The 21,035-nt window shown below is 35.0% G+C and overlaps 1 protein-coding gene across 3 annotated transcripts in view; it reads left to right on the forward strand.

Moving 5' to 3' along the window:
• Ctnna3 (catenin alpha 3) overlaps positions 1–21,035 on the forward strand; it is a 1,743,363-nt gene that overhangs the window by 72,533 nt on the left and 1,649,795 nt on the right. For all 3 annotated transcript variants that reach the window (XM_058577909.1, XM_058577913.1, XM_046419856.2), the window contains exon 3: positions 17,310–17,502. In XM_058577909.1, coding sequence (XP_058433892.1) covers positions 17,310–17,502 — 193 coding nt within the window. The remainder of the gene's footprint in view (positions 1–17,309; positions 17,503–21,035) is intronic.

The raw sequence follows: 21,035 nt of genomic DNA on the forward strand, positions 1-21,035 counted from the left end.
AATAAAATTCTGGCGAATCGGATACAAAAACATATCAAAAAAATTGTGCACCATGATCAAGTAGGATTCATCCCTGGGATGCAAGGCTGATTCAATATACGGAAATCAATAAATGTTATTCACCACATCCATAGACTTAAAAATAAGAACCATATGATCATCTCGATAGATGCGGAAAAAGCATTCGACAAAGTACAACATCCCTTTATGTTCAAAACTCTAGAAAAACTAGGGATAACAGGAACATACCTCAATATTGTAAAAGCAATCTATGCTAAGCCTCAGGCTAGCATCATTCTGAATGGAGAAAATTGAAGGCATTCTCTCTAAAATCTGGAACAAGATAGGGATGCCCTCTCTCACCACTTCTGTTCAACGTAGTTCTCGAAACACTGGCCAGAGCAATTAGACAGATGAAAGAAATTAAAGGCATAAAAATAGGAAAAGAAGAACTTAAATTATCACTATTTGCTGATGACATGATTCTATACCTAGCAGACCCAAAAGGGTCTACAAAGAAACTATTAGAGCTAATAAATGAATTCAGCAAAGTGGCAGGATATAAAATCAACACGCATAAATCAAAGGCATTCCTGTATATCAGCAACAAATCCTCTGAAATGGAAATGAGGACAACCACTCCATTCACAATATCTTAAAAAAAAAAAAATACTTGGGAATCAACCTAACAAAAGAGGTGAAAGACTTATACAATGAAAACTACAGAACCCTAAAGAGAGAAATAGAAGAAGATCTTAGAAGATGGAAAAATATACCCTGTTCATGGATAGGCAGAACTAACATCATCAAAATGGCGATATTACCAAAAGTTCTCTATAGGTTTAATGCAATGCCAATCAAAATCCCAACGGCATTTCTTGTAGAAATAGAGAAAGCAATCATGAAATTCATATGGAAAAATAAAAGACCCAGAATAGCAAAAACAATGCTAAGCAGGAAGTGTGAATCAGGCGGTATAGCGATACCAGACTTCAAACTATACTACAGAGCAATAGTAACAAAAACAGCATGGTACTGGTACCAAAACAGGTGGGTGGACCAATGGTACAGAATAGAGGACACAGAAACCAATCCACAAAACTACAACTATCTTATATTTGATAAAGGGGCTAAAAGCATGCAATGGAGGAAGGATAGCATCTTCAACAAATGGTGCTGGGAAAACTGGAAATCCATATGCAACAAAATGAAACTGAATCCCTTTCTCTTGCCATGCACAAAAGTGAATTCAAAATGGATCAAGGAGCTTGATATCAAATCAGAGACGCGCCGTCTTATAGAAGAAAAAGTTGGCTTCGATCTACATACTGTGGGGTCGGGCTCCAAATTCCTCAATAGGACACCCATAGCACAAAAGTTAATAACTAGAATCAACAAGTGGGACTTACTCAAACTAAAAAGTTTTTTCTCAGCAAAAGAAACAATAAGAGAGGTAAATAGGGAGCCTACATCCTGGGAACAAATCTTTACTCCTCACACTTCAGATAGAGCCCTAATATCCAGAGTATACAAAGAACTCAAAAAATTAGACAATAAGAGAACAAACAACCCAATCAACAAATGGGCCAAGGACCTGAACAGACACTTCTCAGAGGAGGACATACAGTCAATCAACAAGTACATGAAAAAATGCTCACCATCTCTAGCAGTCATAGAAATGCAAATCAAAACCACCCCAAGATACCATCTCACTCCAGTAAGATTGGCAGCCATTATGAAGTCAAACAACAACAAGTGCTGGCGAGGATGTGGGGAAAAGGGTACACTTGTACATTGCTGGTGGGATTGCAAATTGGTGCAGCCAATTTGGAAAGCAGTATGGAGATTTCTTGGAAAGCTGGGAATGGAGCCACCATTTGACCCAGCTATTCCCCTTCTTGGTCTATTCCCTAAAGACCTAAAAAGAGCATGCTACAGGGACACTGCTACATCGATGTTCATAGCAGCACAATTCATAATAGCAAGACTGTGGAACCAACCTAGATGCCCTTCAATAGACGAATGGATAAAAAAAATGTGGCATTTATACACAATGGAGTATTACTCTGCATTAAAAAATGACAAAATCATAGAATTTGCAGGGAAATGGATGGCATTAGAGCAGATTATGCTAAGTGAAGCTAGCCAATCCCTAAAAAACAAATGCCAAATGTCTTCTTTGATATAAGGAGAGTAACTAAGAACAGAGTGGGGTTGAAGAGCATGAGAAGAAGATTAACATTAAACAGGGAGGAGAGGTGGGAGGGAAAGGGAGAGAGAAGGGAAATTGCATGGAAATGGAAGGAGACCCTCAGTGTTATACAAAAGTACATACAAGAGGAAGTGAGGGGAAAGGGAAAAATAATACAAGGGGGACAAATGAATGACAATATAGGGGGCAGAGAGAGAAGAGGGGAGGGGAGAGGAGGGGGGTTATAGTAGAGGATAGGAAAGGCAGCAGAACACAACAGACACTAGTATGGCAATATGTAAATCAATGGATGTGTAACTGATGTGATTCTGCAATCTGTATATGGGGTAAAAATCGGAGCTCATAACCCACTTGAATCAAAGAGTGAAATATGATATATCAAGAACTATGTAATGTTTTGAATAACCAACAATAAAAAATTAAAAAAAAAAAGAATCAAACACAATCCTGTGGCTGGATGGGATCAGTTAATCCTGGTTCCTCCAAGCAACATAATTTTCACTCTTTCCTGGCTCCTATGAAGAATCTCTTTGCCGTATTCCACCCTCAATAACATTTCTTTCTCCTCTCCTTGAGCCCAAACCAAAACCAAAACCAAACGACAACAACAAAAAACAAAAATCAAGAAATCAAGCAATTACACATAAACATACTCAAAGAGTTTATTTCCTGCTGTTCTACAGATAGGTCTGATTGGCTTCCAGCTAGCAGGGGAGGACTTGTGTACTCCCTTTGGCTTCTTAGCCCTCTAGAATATAATTTCCTTTGTTTCTTTCAGAAAACAATTCAAGTTTTGTTTGTGATTGTTTCTGTCATTTCTATAGGTCATTTTGAATGGATATGATGCCATTTATTTGTGCTTCCTTGGTTTGATCCTCAGACTTCTTTTTTGTACTCTTTTTGATTATTTTATCAATTGAATTCACATCAGAATTAATCTTGGCATTTACAAGGAAAACTCAAAGACAACTCTGTACACATATAATGTTCTTATAGAGTGCTTTACAAGTACATTGGAATTTTGACTATAATCTCAACAAATAAATTTAAAAGTTAGAAAACTGAATATCTTTTAAATACTTATAGACTCAAAGCTTTGTAAGTATAAGACATTATTTTTATGGTAGGATGAAGAAGTAAACATAAGTCTGCCTCAGTATGTTTTAAAGCTTAAGGTGATTCAATATTGCTGAGTTGATTCTTATAAAGTAAATTCTTCAATTTCTGCATTTTTTTTTTTACTCCCAGAAAATTGCTCTCATGGGAAAATTGTTCGGCTATAGTATTTCTTGAGACACAAATAGTTGAGAAAAAGGAAGCCACTATTTAAAATCAAAGTGAGAAAAATTAGTCGCTAATTGATTAAAATAGTGTGAGTCCAAATGGTGCATGTGTAGTAACCATACAAGGATGTCTCCTCCATCAGATTTGGTCTCTTTGAGATTAGCTGTAGGTTATTTGTTGCATATGCTTTACCTCTTCTCAACTTGCTTCCTAGTCCTTTTGTTCTATAAGACTCCGATTTTCTTTCTACTCCAATGTTGCTATCTTCTTGTTCTGGGTTCTTTAACCACCTATATTCACTCCAATTCTGTTAATATTTTATCTTTCAATCACAGCTTATCTGTGCTGGATTGATGGGAACAATTGTGATTCATCTTGCTGAAAGGATAAAAGAGTCCATATCTCCCCAGATAGGTCATTTTCACTGCTTGAATTTCTTCATAGAGTCCATGTGCTATTTTAGGACATCCAGCTAGTCTCAGGAGATATCCTTAAAGCTTGAAAACTCTATGACTGTAGACTAGCAACTGGCAAACTTTTTCAGTATAGATCCATATAGTAAATATGTCTTTGATGGTCACAGGATGTTGGTTAGAATTATTCTGTAAAAACAGCCATAGACAATATGTAAACAAATGGATGTGGCTTTGTTATGATAGAACTATTGTTTTCTAAAGTAGGCAGATAGCCAGACTTGACCACATGGATAACTATAGGTCCCTGTTCTAGAGTGATTATTTTCTCACAAGAGATATTTTGTACTTCTTGGTTAAGAAAGGGTAAGAAATGGGTAATATTTCATATGCAGTTGAGAGCCTCATGTGAAATGAATTATGATGGAGATGTTTGTGGCCAAGCCCTCTGAGAGACACAAAAGCCTAGCTTGAGGAAAGAGTGCTAAGTAGGCACTTCAGAAAATTTCTGCTACTGTTGAGATTCTATTAGACCAGTGTTTTTCAACCCTGGCTGAACATTAAAATCACCTGGGGAGCTTTTTAAAATCCTGATGCCCAGGCCTCACACAAAACCAGTTAAATTGAAATCTCTGGGAGTAGGACCAGGCAGTAATTTTAAAAGCTCCTATGTGATTACAATGTAAGAATTGCTGTGTTGGCTGTTGTATTAGCCAGTAGTGAGCATGGTTCTGCCTATTGGCCCAAGGCTTGCCCTAAAATTGTACCCCTTCTATGTCTTTTTAATCCTGTTGTGGTGCAATGAGCGCGTGCGCGCGCACACACACACATACACACACACAGAGCATGAATGTTCTATAAATTAAGGCTTAATTAATGTGGTTTGTGATTTTGGCACATGAGTTTTTTAAGGAAACAATTTGCATTCTCAGTTCTGACTTGCAAGATACTACTTTCCTTCAATTTAGACACATTTCCCACATTCTCCACCTCACAATTTTAACATTTCTGAAATTAGGATGATGCGTTTTATAATGAGTATAAACATTTAATGTAGATTTCCTTTTTGATACTTGTAGGGGATTACAAATTAATACACAATATACTTGAGTTGCTTTATCTTTTATAAGAGGTCTGATCTTCATAAGTTCCCATCCAGTGGGGATTGGGATAAATGCCTTATATTTCAACAACAACAACAACAAAAAATAAGATAGTGTGAGTCAACAATGTTGTTTCTGTGTTCAGTTGTTTTAGATAAAAATTTTTAGATAAAGTTCTCAGAAACAGGTGATTGAGGTGAGAGTGTTGCATATGTGCTTTTTTTGATGGGAGATGGGACCTTTGAATCTGTATAGTGCCTTTGGACATTTGGTGCCTATTGCTCCAGAGTGGCTCTCTAGAATGCTCTCTAGTCTGGTGACCATTGAGGGGTGATCAGTCCCATGTATGGCCATAATTTGGACAGCTCTGTGCATTTCCTAATGTAGTCTATAGCTAATAAAATTTGTAAATTTGTGAACTGCTGTTCCTCAGCTTGGTTAGGGTCCATAGTTCTCCTAGGATGCCTTAACCACATGTTGACTCTTGATGTTGTTTGGAATCCTAAGTCCCAACCACATCCTCCATCCAGTGTCTGATATCATTTGTCCACATTTCAGCTACAAGATCATTTTGCTCTTTATCATGGTGCACTCAGTACAGATCCATCAGTCTTCAATACAGCCATATTTTTATTGTTCTTTAGGCTAGATGATGGTCTAGTCTTATCTATACCTTGTGGAAATCAAGAGTGATATAGGAATGCTAAGCTGTACTTGCTCTATCTATTTACACTGTGATGCCAAGATTACACTGTGGCCATCCCAAAGTTTGCATAAGGCAGCTTATGAAGCTATTTCTTCTTACAATCTCAAAGATAAATGGAATCAAAGTCCCTTGATTTCAGTGTTTCTCAAATAACTGTGTTAATTAGGAACTACTGCAGTTCCTATTCTGTGTGAAATCTAGAGAAGAGAAAGTCATTTATCTTACCTATATCTGTTACCCATGAGCCCCTTCTTCCATTAGTCCTTTGGGGTTAGCTTCTTCCATTCTTTTTCATATCTGACTAGACCTTCTTTTTCATAAAACTCTGTGATCTACACTATCAGATCTAGCTTTTGCTAAATGAGAGCCAAAGGATTTATAAAATGACTTTCCTTCCGTCCTTCCTTCCCTTTCTTTTTCGTTCTTTTGTTTTTTTTTTTGCTTAAGACCAAGAAAGCAGCTTCAAAACTACAACATGATCTTTGTTCTTTCTGTCTTTGGGATAATAGGTGTCTGTTTTCTGCTGCTATAACAGAATACCACAGACTGGGAAAATTATGAATAATAGAAGTTTGTTTGATTTATGGTATGAGAGGCTGAGAAATCCACAACTGAGGGCTCACATCTGATGAGGGTCTTCTTGCTGTGTTATCACATGGGAAGAGAGAGAAATCCAGAGGGAGAAAGGGGACTGAACTCCTTCCTTTTATTACTAACCCATGTCTGCTCAGCTATCATAACCTAATCACTTATTAAAAGTTCCTCCTCTAATCAGTCTTAGAAAGGCAATTAGATTTCAACACAAATTTTGGAGGGGACATTCAAACTATAGGAGAAGATATTTTGGCCCAACCTTGGTTATGGGATGTTCATTGTTGACAACATATTATCTGTACTTACATTCTGAAAAGAAGTGGTTAAATTGATGTTATTTGTTATAATTGCTGGTATTTTAGAATTCAGAGACTATGGTAATATCAAAGAAGGGAATTTCAGGCATTAAAGGTCAAGTGATAGCCAATGAGATTAAAAATTGATGACATTTAATTTTTATACGAAAATGAGACAAAATGGTTTTGTTGACTTAGAGGTGGGACACAATGAGCATTAGCATTTAATTCACAGACTACATTCAGATCACATTTGTGGTTGTAAATTCAAGAGTCTTACAAATCTAATCACTATCTCCTGTGAACTTTCTTTTTTTTTCTTTACTTTTTATTTTAGTTCTCAATGGACCTTTATTTTTATTTTTTTTTTTTATGTGGTGCTGAGAATTGAACCCAGTGCCTCACGCATACTAAGCAAGCGCTCTCCCACTGAGCCACAATCCCAGCCCTCCTGTGGACTTTCTTGCTCGACATTTATTATATCTCTCTTTTTTTAAAATATTTATTTTTTAGTTGTACACAATACCTTTATTTTGTTTATTTATTTTTATGTGGTACTGAGGATTGAACCCAGGGCCTCGCATGTGCGAGGCGAGCACTCTACTGCTGAGCCACAACCCCAGCCCTATTATATTTCTTATTCATATTTGAGTTGAAAGTAATTATATACATGCATGTTTTATGTTTTCTGGACATCTTCAATAAAACAGAGTTTCATGTTAGAAGAGAACAAAACAGAATAAATCTCATAGTTTAAGGTAGATTAAAAAAAAGAATCTGGCAACAGATAGTGGAATTGAAATGTAGAAAGAGCTCCATAAGTTTGTGTTGGTAAAGCACATTGGCATTATTATTCAATTTCATGATTGACAGGGTTATCAATGACTAACACACAAAGATGAAACACAGAATTAGGGGGTCATACTCATATTTTATCATCAGTTGCTGCTGAAATCAGGATTCTGGCTAGATAAACCAAAGGATCATACAAACATACCCAAACTACATCTGTCAACACATTCTTTATTAGTGTCATCATTTATTTGATTGGATTTCCCACTTCTTAATTTGTTTCCTTCAAGCACTCAGTGATTATTGATGGAAAAAAGATTGTCCTTTGTTTTCTCCTAATTTGGTACTTCTTTGAATCAGTATTCTTCTATAAACTTTTTTTTTTAATGAAAACTGTCCTTTATTTTGTATAGTCCTTCTTGAGTTCTATTATTTTTACACCACAGTTTGAAATGCAATATAGATTAATAAATAAAAAGTAAAAAATGTATCTTATTACAGAAAATACATTAAATTAAAGCAAACAACTAAGACTGAGATCGAAGATAGCAAGACAAGACAAAGAGTCAGATTACCCAAGAAGCTATTCTATCGAGTCATTTTCTCCTCAATTTTCTAGTGACTATTTAATAAGTACATCAGTCAAAAATAGAAGCAAATGCAGGCTTTTGTATTGTATAAAGTACTATTTTTAGTCTATAAACTATTGATTGTTGATTTACCAGAATGGTTAGTGCTTGATTTAGATATAAATACCAGCATGCATATAATTTCTCCTTACTTTGCTTAATTTGATAGTTTTTCCTCCTCATTTTTGGAAAATCTATTAAGATAGACTATATGGTTAACATTATAGTTTTAAAAACCAAATTTGTCTTTGAATTGTATATTCTGTATAAAACAGGAATCTTTTCTAAATAATAGTTACATTTGAAATGAAAAAAGCCAAATATTCTAGGATTAAAGGTTAAGAGTTGAGTTTTTGGAGAAATATTGTCTCTAAATGTTGGGGTGTCTCAAAGCTCAGTTTGGTAACTTCTCTAGCTATACTTAGTTTTTAGAGATTTCATCCAATTTCTTATTTTTAAAAATAGTACTCTTTAAGATTTTTGTAAGATCAGGAAAACTCCTGATACATGAATAATTAAAATGAAAATGTAAGCAATAAGAAATATATCTTTAGCCCTCACCCCTCTCAACTCTAAAACTGTATAGTGTCTCTAATAGGCAAACCAAACATGCCTAATACTACTCTTGATTTCCTTTTATCCTCACTGTCCTTAATTTACTTATCTAAGTAAATATTACCTCCATTTACTCTGCTGCTCAGGTGATATGCCATATAGTCATTCTAATGTCATATATTTTTTTCATAATCCATATCTAATCTCTCAGCAAACCCTGTTGACTTGCTTTAGAATACTCAATTTTTTTATTTTTATTTTTTAAAATATTTATTTTTTAGTTGTAGTTGGACAAAATACCTTTATTTCACTTATTTATTTTTATGTGGTGCTAGGACCAAACCCAGGTCTCGCAAGTGCAAGGCGATCGCTCTACCACTGAGCCACAACCCCAGCCCAAGAATACTCAAATTTTGACGATTTTTGGCAATTCTATTATTGCTGTATAGAATAAGCCAGTGTGGTCTCCACTTGGACTATTACAGTGGGTCTTCTAACTGCTTTCTCTTCTTCCATTCCTTAGACCTCTCTCCCTAGTCTATTTTCCACAGAGCATCCAGAATGATTCTTTAAAATTTTAGGTCAGACTATGTTACTTTGCTATTCTAAACCCTTCAGTAGCTTCCAATTTTTAGACTGGAGAGTGTTAGCAGTGATTTGTAATGCCTGCATGATTTGATGTCTCCATACCAGCCTTTCTTAGGCTCAGGACCATTGGCTTTCCTTCTGTTTCTGGAATCACCAATCAACTTCCTGTTTTGAGCCTTTGAACTTGATATTTCTCCTGTTTTGGATGTTTTGCCCCAGATATTCAAATATCTTCCTCTACTATTTCCTTGGGTCTTTTTTTTTTTTTACCTTGTTAGATATTCCCTGATACCAAATCTTAATTAGCTCTTCCCCTTCACTCTCTAATCCTTCACCTTTCTTTCCTGTCTTCAAAGCATTTACCAATACCTGTTGTGTTATACACTTACTAATGATTTCTTTATTCTCTGTCTCTGCAAAGTAGAATGAGGCCCACTGCCATATTATTCTGCACAGTATAGATGCACTAACAATATTTGTTGAATAAATGAATGGTGGAATTCAAAACTGCTTTTGTCTGTGAGAGTTAGGTTATTAAGTAAAAACTTGAAGAAACTAATATTTGATATTAGTCTCAATATGTGGTCATTTCCTGGTTGTGTTAACTCTATGTTTTATACAGGAATAAGTATACTTCCTAGCTTAGAACATTTAGTGAGAATTGTTTATGGGTTTGGCATGTAGATCTCTTTGCTTTGTTGAACCATCTGCATGACACAGAGGGCTGGTACTATTGGAGAGAACTCTATATGTTCCTTAATCGCTCAAAGTAATAGGTCACGTTACCCACAGTAGTTAACCTAGTAAACAAACAAAACCCTAAATTATATATTAAAAAAGTGATGGTTGTTTTATACTTTTTATGCCATTGTTATGGGCTGAATTGTCTCCTTTCCTACAAATTCACATGTGGAGGCCCTATTCCCAGTACTTCAGAATGTGACTCTATTTAGAGCTAACAAAATTAAAATGAGTCATCAGGGTGGGCCTTAATCCAATTTGACTGGTGTTCTTATAAAAAGAGGAGGTTGTGATATACAGGGAGAGACATCAGCAATATGTGCACATGTGTGAGAACATAGAAAGTGGCCATCTGCAAGCCAAGGAGAAGCCTCAGGAGAAACCAGGCCAGGCTGACATCTTGATCTTGGATTTCTGGCTTCTAGAATTGTGGGAAAATAAATATCTGTTGTTTAACCTTCCAGTCTGCAGTATTTTGAAATGTAGCCATGGTAAACTAATAAAAGGATTGAAAAAAATGAAAATCAGTAATAAGATAATAGTAAAAAGAGCAGCTCTTTTTATTTATAGTTTGAAAATGAACCAAGTAACTCTAAATACTTGATTCTGGATCATTTTAAACTTATCAGATCCCAGATAAGCTATGTATGATAATTTATTTATTCAGAATTTGCAAAAATTTGCTTTTCTATGATACTCAACAGGGGAAATGACAAACAATCAACAATCACAACAACAAACCCCAAACCTTCTTTAAGGTATTCATTTTGATGACAACTACCATGTGCAATCACTAAAATTAAATTTTAATTTTGGTTTAATGACCAGCTCTGTTGGTAACCTTATATCAACCACTCAACATTATGGCTTTGGTTTAAGGCTTTTAAAATCTATGGTTTTGTTAATTTTTGCCCAATAAGTCAACTACTGTGTATGTATTTGTTATTTCCAGTATGCTAGCTCTGGGTTTTCAGAATGAGTTAAGTGTGGCCCCTACCCTTATTGAGTTCATGGTACAGCTGGGAAGCATTATGTTAATACAAATAATGCCATAATGAACGATGCCAGGTGGCTGTGAGAGGAGGCACCATTTATGTCCAGCTTGCAAACCTTTTCTGTTCTGAGCCTAATAAGTAATTTATGGTCAAACTACATGAATGGAAGATGTGAATGATAATTGAGTCAGAAGCAAGATTATAAATTCTCTCATAAGCCATGCTAAGGAGTTTGGATTTTACTTGTAGGTAGCAGGTAGCTGGCTATTGGAGGTTTTTAATTTGATGATGCAGGTATGTCAGATTTGTATTTATCAGAGATGCCGCTAGTGGAGTGTGGACCTGTTGTGGAAACAATGATACCTCTTCCAAAACTCTTCATAGAAGATTCAATGGGGAACAGAATTGTTGGACACAATTTTTATTACAATAGACTGCTGGATAGGGCTGAGATTGAGATCCCATTTTCTATGTCGTGGATGACAAGGACTTGGAGAGGAGCATAAGAGAGAGGGAGTAGCCCAGATGACCTCTGAGTTTCTGCCTCAGACTAGAGATGCCAGCCCCTGAGGTAAGAAATACAGATGGAGAACAGTTGGGTTGGTGGAAAGCTTCTACTTTGGGCATGCTATGTTCAATGTGTCTATTGAATTAAACATTAACTATTTCCTTGGCTTTAAAAACTTTTCTTACTTAAGCTGAAACTTACTTCCTAGCCTGTTTCTCACCTGCTTTCCTCCTGTTTTTACCATATAGTCTGTCACTCTTGACTATCTGCAATTTTTTAGATAAAAATAATCTCCATCTCTGCTCCTTTGTACATGGTTTCCTTCACCTGGTTCACCCTCCTTTCTTTCTCTCCTATTAGAAAACCATTTGTCTTTAGGGGGCTCTTTTTAGAAGGTCTACTTAATCCTTGTGAATATGTGTTTGCATTCACAAGCACTTTCTTTGTATTTATTTCTTTGTAAGTAGTTATTATTCTTTTATATTGAAGCTAGTTGTGTATTTTTCATATTATCATCCTGGAGCTTACTTGCATTTATTTCCTAACTGCTTTGGGTATTATTTTGAATACAGTATGCACTCAATAAATGGTTATTGGCTTGAGATGAACTAAAGGAAGATTGTGGTTAGTTTTGGGGGATAGCTGGGCTCACAATCCTTTGATTTTCCTCAGTACTTTTGTTAGTAAAGATTACTTGGGATAGGAAGTAAGGAACAGGTACAATTATCAATGGCTTAAGGAATGGATATCCCCATCTTCTCCCCAGAATGGGATGATATACTTTTTACTTTGACAGATCACTGGTTTTACTTATCTACAATTTTATTTTTTACTCTTCTAATTTCTTTCAGAGCCCTGTTGAAGTTTTAGATAATTAACATGGCTTAAATGTTTTATATTTTATTCCATAAATTAAAATTAACTCAAGGGAACAAAAGCAGCCCTGAAGCCTCCCTGAGCTATTGGAAGAAGGTTAAAATTCCAAGTGTTTTAGCTCTTAAACAAAAAAGATAGCTGTTAATATGGACTTTAAATGTCACAATGATAGTAGAATTAAAAGAAAAAAGTTAGGTTGGGTAAAAACATAGTTGTAGAATATAAATGCATTAACAAGTTGGCATTAAAAGCTTTCTACAAAGCTAGTGCTGAGATGCTAAAGCAATTCTTGCACTGATGCAACAAATGAAAGTAAATAACAATCTCATGTCATATCCTGCAAGTTCCTGTTGTGTGCTACCGTGGCTCTATATAATGTCAGTTGAAGGCTTGGTTCACTAAGCATATCAATTTAATTGTCTGTATCTTTGGAGCATCTAGAGTAACCCACCGGAATTAGGAAAGATTACAAAAAGCTTTCTTTGTACTCCATACACTTTAACATATAAATATCATTTGCCATTTAAGATATATCTGGTTTTATGGAATTTTAAACTTGCAGAATTAATAATGTAGGAGTTTCTCCTTTTTTTTGTTATTACTTAAAACCTTGAATTTAGGATCATTTCAATGAGAATTCCTTCCTTTATCTCTGATGAAGTTTTGTCTTTGTAGCCCAGCACAGATTTACAGACTAAAGAAAAGTGAGCAAGCCTAACTCCTCCAAATCTTCAAGCCTGGAGATTTCCCCCATATGAGAATGAACTTTAAGTTCAAAAAAAAAAAAAAAAAAAGGGGGGGGGGAGGAAATGGAAAGGGTATGTATCAGAGATAAAATGTAAAGTTAGTTAACCATAAGCTTGGATTCTATATTAGAATCATCTCTGCTGCAAGTTCCAACTAAAAGTTTTAAGTTCTTTATAAAAATAGAACTGACTTTGTACTAAAAAAGAAAATAAGGAAACAGGAATTATTTTACAGAATAACTTGAAAGCTAATTTTACTGGTTGCTGGTATTCCTTCAGAGATGGGAGACCTTTTCAAATAACATACGCAACCCCACCTCCTTGGTGAGAATCATCTGCTATAGTGAGTCACAGTCACTGTTGGGAGTAGGTTATACTCCTTAGGTGAGTTGGGGTGAAAAAAAAGGTGCACGTTTCTTTTTTCCCACAGAATTGCTAAGTCATATTTACTTTCTGAAATAAAATGACTCTTTGAGAATGTCACTTAACTTTAGTCAATATTAAATGAATATATTGGAGTATTTTAAAAGAAGATAAAGTTTCAAACAAGTGAATAATTAACAGTTACAATTGCATTTGTTTTTAAATGGAAACGGAATGTTCTTATATATATATATTTTTCACATTTCTTACTTCTCTGGCATTTATTATAAGGAACAAAGCATTTCTGGAATGCTCATTTTAATTTCAAAGCCCAGGCTATTCAGTGGAAAACATTTGGTGCATGGAGGATCCAAACAATAGAGGAGGAATGTGCAGTGGGAAGCATCATGAATTGTGGCACTTAAAATACATTCAGGAGGAACATTTCAGACAATGATACTTATTTTTCATTTTAAACAAAAGTTTTAAACTAGGTGTTATAGTTTGTCTTAATCTAGACAAATATCTTCTAACTCTTGCTATGTAAATTAGAGTGACATTAGTGGGATAATTGCCGTTTGGACTTTGGGAAAGCCCATGTAATAAATCAGGCTCATTTTCATCCTTATATAAGGCATAATGAAGACCCATGACCCTATTTAGCTGCTTGTAAAGCATATAGAATGTGCTTTGTTATCTGGCCTCATAATTTTTTCTGTTTAGGGGGCTCCAGGAGCAAGATAAGATTAGGTCCAGAGAATACCTTTTACAAAGATTTTCATAACCTATGTATCCATGTGGGGAACAGACTAGGACATACACACTAAATACCAACCAATATTTGTGTCATGTCATGCATTTAAAAAGACACATTACCTTATTTAACTTTCACATAGTCTTATAAGATAATATGGTTGTTTTTATTGAATAAGCAAGGAAACAAAAACTTGCCACAAGATATTTCACTATGAGTCATGAACACTGGAATAATGGACATTGAAACCAACAGAGGGTCTTTGGACAAGGGCACGTGAATAGGAGATCAGACAAAAATGTTTATGTACATATTTCCCCCATAGCTTAAAAGTTCTTAATTCCTAGCTGAACAATAGGTCCAAATAGCTAAATAAACATACATCTAATGCTCCATAAAAACAATAAGCAAAATTTTTAGGGGCTTCAGAACATGAAGGGTTTTGTATAGTTTGTTGTTAAAGATGTGGTGCTTGATTATCATAGCTTCAGCTATTTGATGAGATGTAGGAATCTCCCTCCCTCCCTCTGTCACTTCCTCCCAACCTCTTTTTAAATTTATTTTTAATTGACAAATAATTGTGTATACTTAAGGGGTACAATAATGTTTTTTGATCTATGCATACAATGTACAAAGATTCAATCAAGCTAATTAACAACCATCATCTCACTAACTTCTTATTGGAACCTTGATTTCAGTAGGAGTTTCAGGGCTTCTAATTTAGATACTGTATACAAGTTTCCTACCCTTTCTTTTGTGATGGAGATTTTTAAGCTTTGCTTATAAAAATTTTACCCAAAACTTGCTATCAGAATCTAAATTTTAATTAAGAAATAGAAAGAATAGATATTTTACATAAAGTAATTTGGTTCGAGGTTTTTGTTTTCAAATACAGATGCTTAGTTTTCATTTCCAAATAATGCTCTTATCATGAGTTTGTTCTTATTTTTGTTAAGATTCATTTCCTTCTCTCTCAAAACTTTATTAGGGTTTAATTAACAAATAAAAATCATTTACATTTATGGTATACACTTTAATGTTTTGATACATGTATACATTATACAATGATTAAATCAAGGCAATTAACACATCAGTCACTTCACAAACTTATTTTTTGTGGTTAGGAATTTGTTTTTATTTTAAATAAATTTACATAAGCAATACAAGTTTATTATTAACACATTCAGGCATTTCAAAATATAGACATTAAAAAGTCCCTCCCTTTAACTACTCAGTACATTAAGCCATTGTATTGTATTTATTGAACACCTACTTTATACATTTTCTGAGTGCTGGAGAACAAAATATGTTTTGTGTTTTCATGGATTTTACATTTTTTAGTATTACATTTGTTGTATTTACATTCTTAGTACATTTTGTTTATATAATAAACATATAAACAAAAAATGTCAGGCTTAGTTAGTGTTTTTGTTACTGGATGGAGTAACAAAATTATTGTATTCTTGAAACAAAGATTTCAGTTCAGAGACACAATTAGAAAAGCATGAAGGGTTTATTAGTGAAATAGAAGTATACCTCTGACATGGAATGGAGTGCCTTCAATAGAGGATACATTGTGTGTTTTTATATTTGCCCTGGGAACCTCCCTGCTCATGAATTATGTGTTTGTGGCAGTTACAGTGATTTCCTCCCATGGCTTAGTGCACCTGCGCAAATTTAGTCATATTGGAAAAATTTCCAGCATATAGCGAATCCATTTTCTCCAGATTGACAGGGAACTGTGACTATAAGAATGGCCATTTGGTTGTCACCCAGGGCAGAGCCTAAATTTCTTTTCCTTGTCTCCCATGCTCATTATCTACCTAGCCGACTAACATTTTGTGAGAAACAAAATTGAGTAAGGGGATAGAGTGTGAGAAGGTGATAATGGGGTTTTCAGGAAAGCCATCCTGATAGGGTACTTTGAGTAGGACCTGTAGGAGAGGCCCAGTAAGGTAGGGGAGAGTATAGGGGAGAGATTAGGGAGGTTGCAAAGGGCAAGAAAGATCATATGGAGATTTGGGCTTTATACTCTGAAGTAACCACTGCTCTGTATATTTCAGACTGTTCTTCTCATTCAATATCAATAATTTCTATTCTCAACCTAAACAGTCTAATACCTACCTAATTATTATTTTTGATTCCCTCAATATAGGTTGCTGGCTACAAAGATATATATATATATATATAAAATTTGATAATTTTGAGACAATTTTTTGCTTTTCCTATTTTTGACTGCTTTATCTAGACTTTGTTTTTTCCAGTTGCAGCTTTTTAAATTAATTAATTAATTAATTTTATAGTAGAATGCATTTTGACATACAGTACATAAATGGAGCACAGCTTCTTATTCCTCAGGCTTTACATGCTTCAGAGTCACTCCCCTAATTTAATCATACATGTATATAGGGTAATAATGTCTGACTCTTTCTACTATCCTTCCCATCCCCACAGCCCTACCTTTCCCCTCACTCCCCTCTACACAAACCAAAGTTCCTTCATTCTTCCACATCTCCCCACCCCAGTATGGATCAGCATCCACTTATCAGAGAAGACATTCAGCCTTTGTTTTTTTGGGATTGGCTTATTTCACTTAGCATGATATTATCTAGTTCCATCTATTTATCTGCAAATGCCATAATTTCATTCTTCTTTAAGACTGAGTAATATTCCAATGTGTATATATACCGTATTTTCTTCATCCATTTATCTGTTGAAGGGCATCTAGGTTGGTTCCATAGTTGAGCTATTGTGAATTGAGCTGCTCTAAACATTGGTGTGGCTGTGTCTCTGTAGTATGCTGATTTTAAGTCCTTTGGATGGAGGAGTGGGGTAGCTGGGTCAAATGGTGGATTCATTCTGTTTTCTGAGGTTAGATGCAGTTTTTAATTAAAACCACACACATACATACACACAGTCATCTCAAGCATTATTTCAATAGTAAAATTGAAGAGATTCAATATCTATGGCTCTCTCTTCCATTGTATCTTTAGGTGATTATGCTCCTTAGGTGCCATGACTTGATGTCTGGGAATGTACCCAGAGTACTAGGAATGAATCACTGTACTATGAAATACTTTTCTTTTAGGTTATAATATCTCAAGGCTGTTTTCACAGATTGTCTCACGAGTTACTTGTATTTTTCCAATTTCAGGTTACCACACTTGTAAATTGTCCCCAGAATCCTTCCAACAGGAAAAAAGGACGTTCAAAAAGAGCCAGAGTCCTCCTAGCTTCTGTAGAGGAAGCAACTTGGAATTTATTAGACAAGGGAGAGAAGATTGCCCAGGAAGCCACTGTTTTAAAGGAAGAGCTTACCGCTGCACTCCAGGAAATTCGCAAAGAAAGTAAGTGTTCTAGTCCTGGTCAGGAGCAAACTGCATATCCCTAGGGTTTTATTTACTGACTTAGATTTGTGAGTGTTTTGTTTTTGTTGGCTTGAGTTTATTAGTCTTTCACAGAGCTGTGAAGAGCTAGCTGTGGGAGGCAGAGGGGCTCATTAGACAGCTCCAAGGCTTAGTGTCCCAGTCCTGGTTCTTCTCCTTAGTTTTCAGTCCCTGCAGACAACTTTCCCCCACAACCATACAATAACTTATCCATAATAAACGAAGAGAAGAGTAATGAAGCTGAAGACATATTTGCCCATACATAAATAAATTATAAAGCCTTTTATAAACAGGAGATAGAAGCTTCAGATATGAATGTTTCAGAATGACATTTTTAAATTTTTCAGTTCTCTGGAGGGTTAGGTTTACTAAACTTTAAAAAAAATACTTTGACTAAACTAGGAATAACCCATGTTCCAACTTAATTAATATTAGTTAATAAAGGCATTTATTCAAACTTTTCATATCGTGTGATAGATAATATAATAATTTTTCTCATGATTGTAATCCTCTACTGCCAGATTTTAAAATGGTTATTATTGGTGCATTATAATTATACATAACAGTAGAATTCACTGTGACATATTCATACATGCATATAACATAATTTGATCAATTTCATTTTGTAGTACCTTTTGCTTGCTTCTCCTTTTCCTGTTTCCTATCCCCATCCCCTATTCTACTGGTCTCCCTTCTATTCTTCCTTCTCCTCTTCTTCCTCCTCTTCCTCACTCCCTTCTCTATTACTTCCCCCTCTCCTCCTCCTCCTCCTCCTCCTCCTCCTCCTAAGTAGTGCATTGTAACTATACATAAAAGTAGGGTTCACTGTAGTACATGGAGACATTGATATAGCATGTTCTGGTCAATTTTATTCCCCAGTACCTCTCTCTGCCCTCCTCTTCTCCCCACTCAATCCCCTTCTTCTATTCTATTAGTCTCCCTTCTATTTTTGTGAGATGCCTCCCTCTCTAGCTTTCACATATAAGAGAAAACATCTGACCCTTGACTTTCTGAGTCTGACTTATTTCACTTAGCATGATATTCTCTAGTTCCATCTACATACCAGTGAATAACATAGCTTCGTTCTTCTGTATGGTTGAGTAAAGCTCCATTGTGTATGTATACCACATTTTCTTTATCAGTTGATGGACCCTTAGGCTGATTCTAAATTGAGTATTGTGAATTGCTCTAATATAAACATTGGTACGTATGTATCACCATAGTATGCTGATTTTAGGTCTTTTGGATAAATACCAAGGGGTAGAATAGGTGGGTCATATTGTGGCTCCATACCTAGTCTTTTGAGGAATCTCCCTGCTTACATCCATGTAGTTGTACTAACTTACAGTCCCACCAACAATGAGACTGTTGCTGCCCTCTGTATCCTCACCAGCATTTATTTATGTTCTTGGTGATTGCCATTCTAACTGGAGTGAGATGAAAATCACATGTCATTATAGTTTTGTGTGTGTGTTACTGGGGATTGAACCCAAGGGTGCGTGCAGTATCACTGAGCCACACCCCTTTATTTTGAGACACAGTCTTGCTAAGTTACAGAGGTTGGCCTCAAACTTGCGATCTTCCTTCCTCCGCCTTCAGAATATCTCGGATTATAGGCATATAATCTACCTATTATAGGCATATAATCTGGGATTATAGGCATATAATCTACCTATCTAATGCTACCACTCTCAGTTCCTCAGCATAGTTTTTTTTCCCCCTCAGTGTAATTTTGATTTTTATTTTCCTGAATGCTAAGGATATTGAACATTTTTTTCCATATATTTGTTGGATATTTGTATTTCTTCTTTTGAGAAATGTCTATTTTGTTCATTTATTGATTGGGTTATTCATTTTTTGATGGAAAGTTTTTATTTTTTTATATATTCTGGATATTAATTCTCTGTTGAAAGAGTAGCTGGGAAAGATTTTTTTCCCATTCTGTAGGCAGTCTCTTCACACTCTTAACTATATCTTTACTGTGTGGAAGTTTTTAAATTTGACGCCATCCTACTTACTAATTCCTGGTTTTATTTCTTGAGCTTTAGGAATATTATTAAGGAGGTCAATGCCTATGGCAATATGTTGGAGTGTTGACTGTATGTTTTCTTCTAGCAGTTGCAAATTTTCTGGTTCAATTCTTAGGTGCCACATTGAGTATTGTGACTTTTATGCAGGATGAGAGGGATCTACTTTTATTCTTCTACATATAGATATCCAGTTTTCCTAGCATAAAGGGTATTTTTTTGGCTGGGTGCAGTGTGCATACATGCATACACATGTGTGTATATATATGATATATGTAATCATTTGTTATTTACTTAGTGCTTGTATCTGTAAAGCAACTGTAGTTTCTTTATCCATTCACCTGTTGACAGAAACTTTATATTGTTTGCTTCCTTATCTTGGTTATTATAAATATTATTACAATGAACATGGATCCTATGATAGTTCTATTTTTTATTTCTTTAAAAGCCTCCATACAGTTTTTTCATAAAAGGTTAACCTTGTTATATACTTTATGCATGATTTATAATTTATAAGAAATTTTCAGACAACTTATAGAAAATATAATATGTGAAATAATTTGAAAGAAATTTGTCATTCTTCCTTGCTTCCTACTGTCTCAGACTCATTTTTTCTTGTTTTCTATCATAATCTTAGTCACCTAGTTTAGACTTTTTTTTTATTCTATTCTCCCTTCCAATTATTTTCTCAGTTTAACTAATTTTTATTGCCTTTGTGTCTCCTTGTTTCTCCTTCTCCATTTCTACCTTTGCTTTCTGAATTTAGCATTACTGCATTAGTCTTGCTCCAAAATGAGTTAAATATGAAAATATGTTTATTTTTTGTTCTTATTTCAAATTATTTTTAGTAGCTATTGGAGAATCAGGGGGGCAATCTTTCTGACAGTTTTAACAGTAAAACCTCACTCCCAAAGCATTTAATGATTTTGCTTCCACCATTCTCTTTCATTCTATTTCCTGGTACAGACCCATATTAAACTTTCCTTTAAATAAGAACTTGAAGTACCTTGAATGGTCCGTGTTGCTTTATGCACCTGTTACCATATATTCCTTTCACTTGGGTTACTCTTCTCATTCAGTCAATTGTTACTCATCTAGCAAAGCTCAGCCCAGGTCATCTTTTCTGGGAAGTGCTTTCTGACCCCTACATGTTGATTTAGATGATCCTTTTCGGTGCCCTCACAGACCTTTTGCACAGGACTAAACACCCCATAGAGCAAAAATTAATTTGCTTGTTTAGTATATCCAGGTTCTTTGTTCCTTGAGGGTAGTAGGTACCATGTCTCATTTAATTTACAACACCTGACACATAACCAATATTTAGTTAATGTTTGTTAAATAAATTTTAAAAATCAAAGCATCATTTTATCATTTTATATTATAAAATTTTATAATGTTTTTATGACAAATTACTTCTTTTAATTATGGTTTATTTGTTGGATCTTTGGTAAGGAATATGAGCCTTAT

The sequence above is a fragment of the Marmota monax genome, unplaced genomic scaffold (genome assembly GCF_021218885.2).
Source record: "Marmota monax isolate L192 unplaced genomic scaffold, Marmota_monax_Labrador192_F-V1.1 WCK01_AAM20220418_F8-fsc00019, whole genome shotgun sequence".
Taxonomy (NCBI): domain Eukaryota; kingdom Metazoa; phylum Chordata; class Mammalia; order Rodentia; family Sciuridae; genus Marmota; species Marmota monax.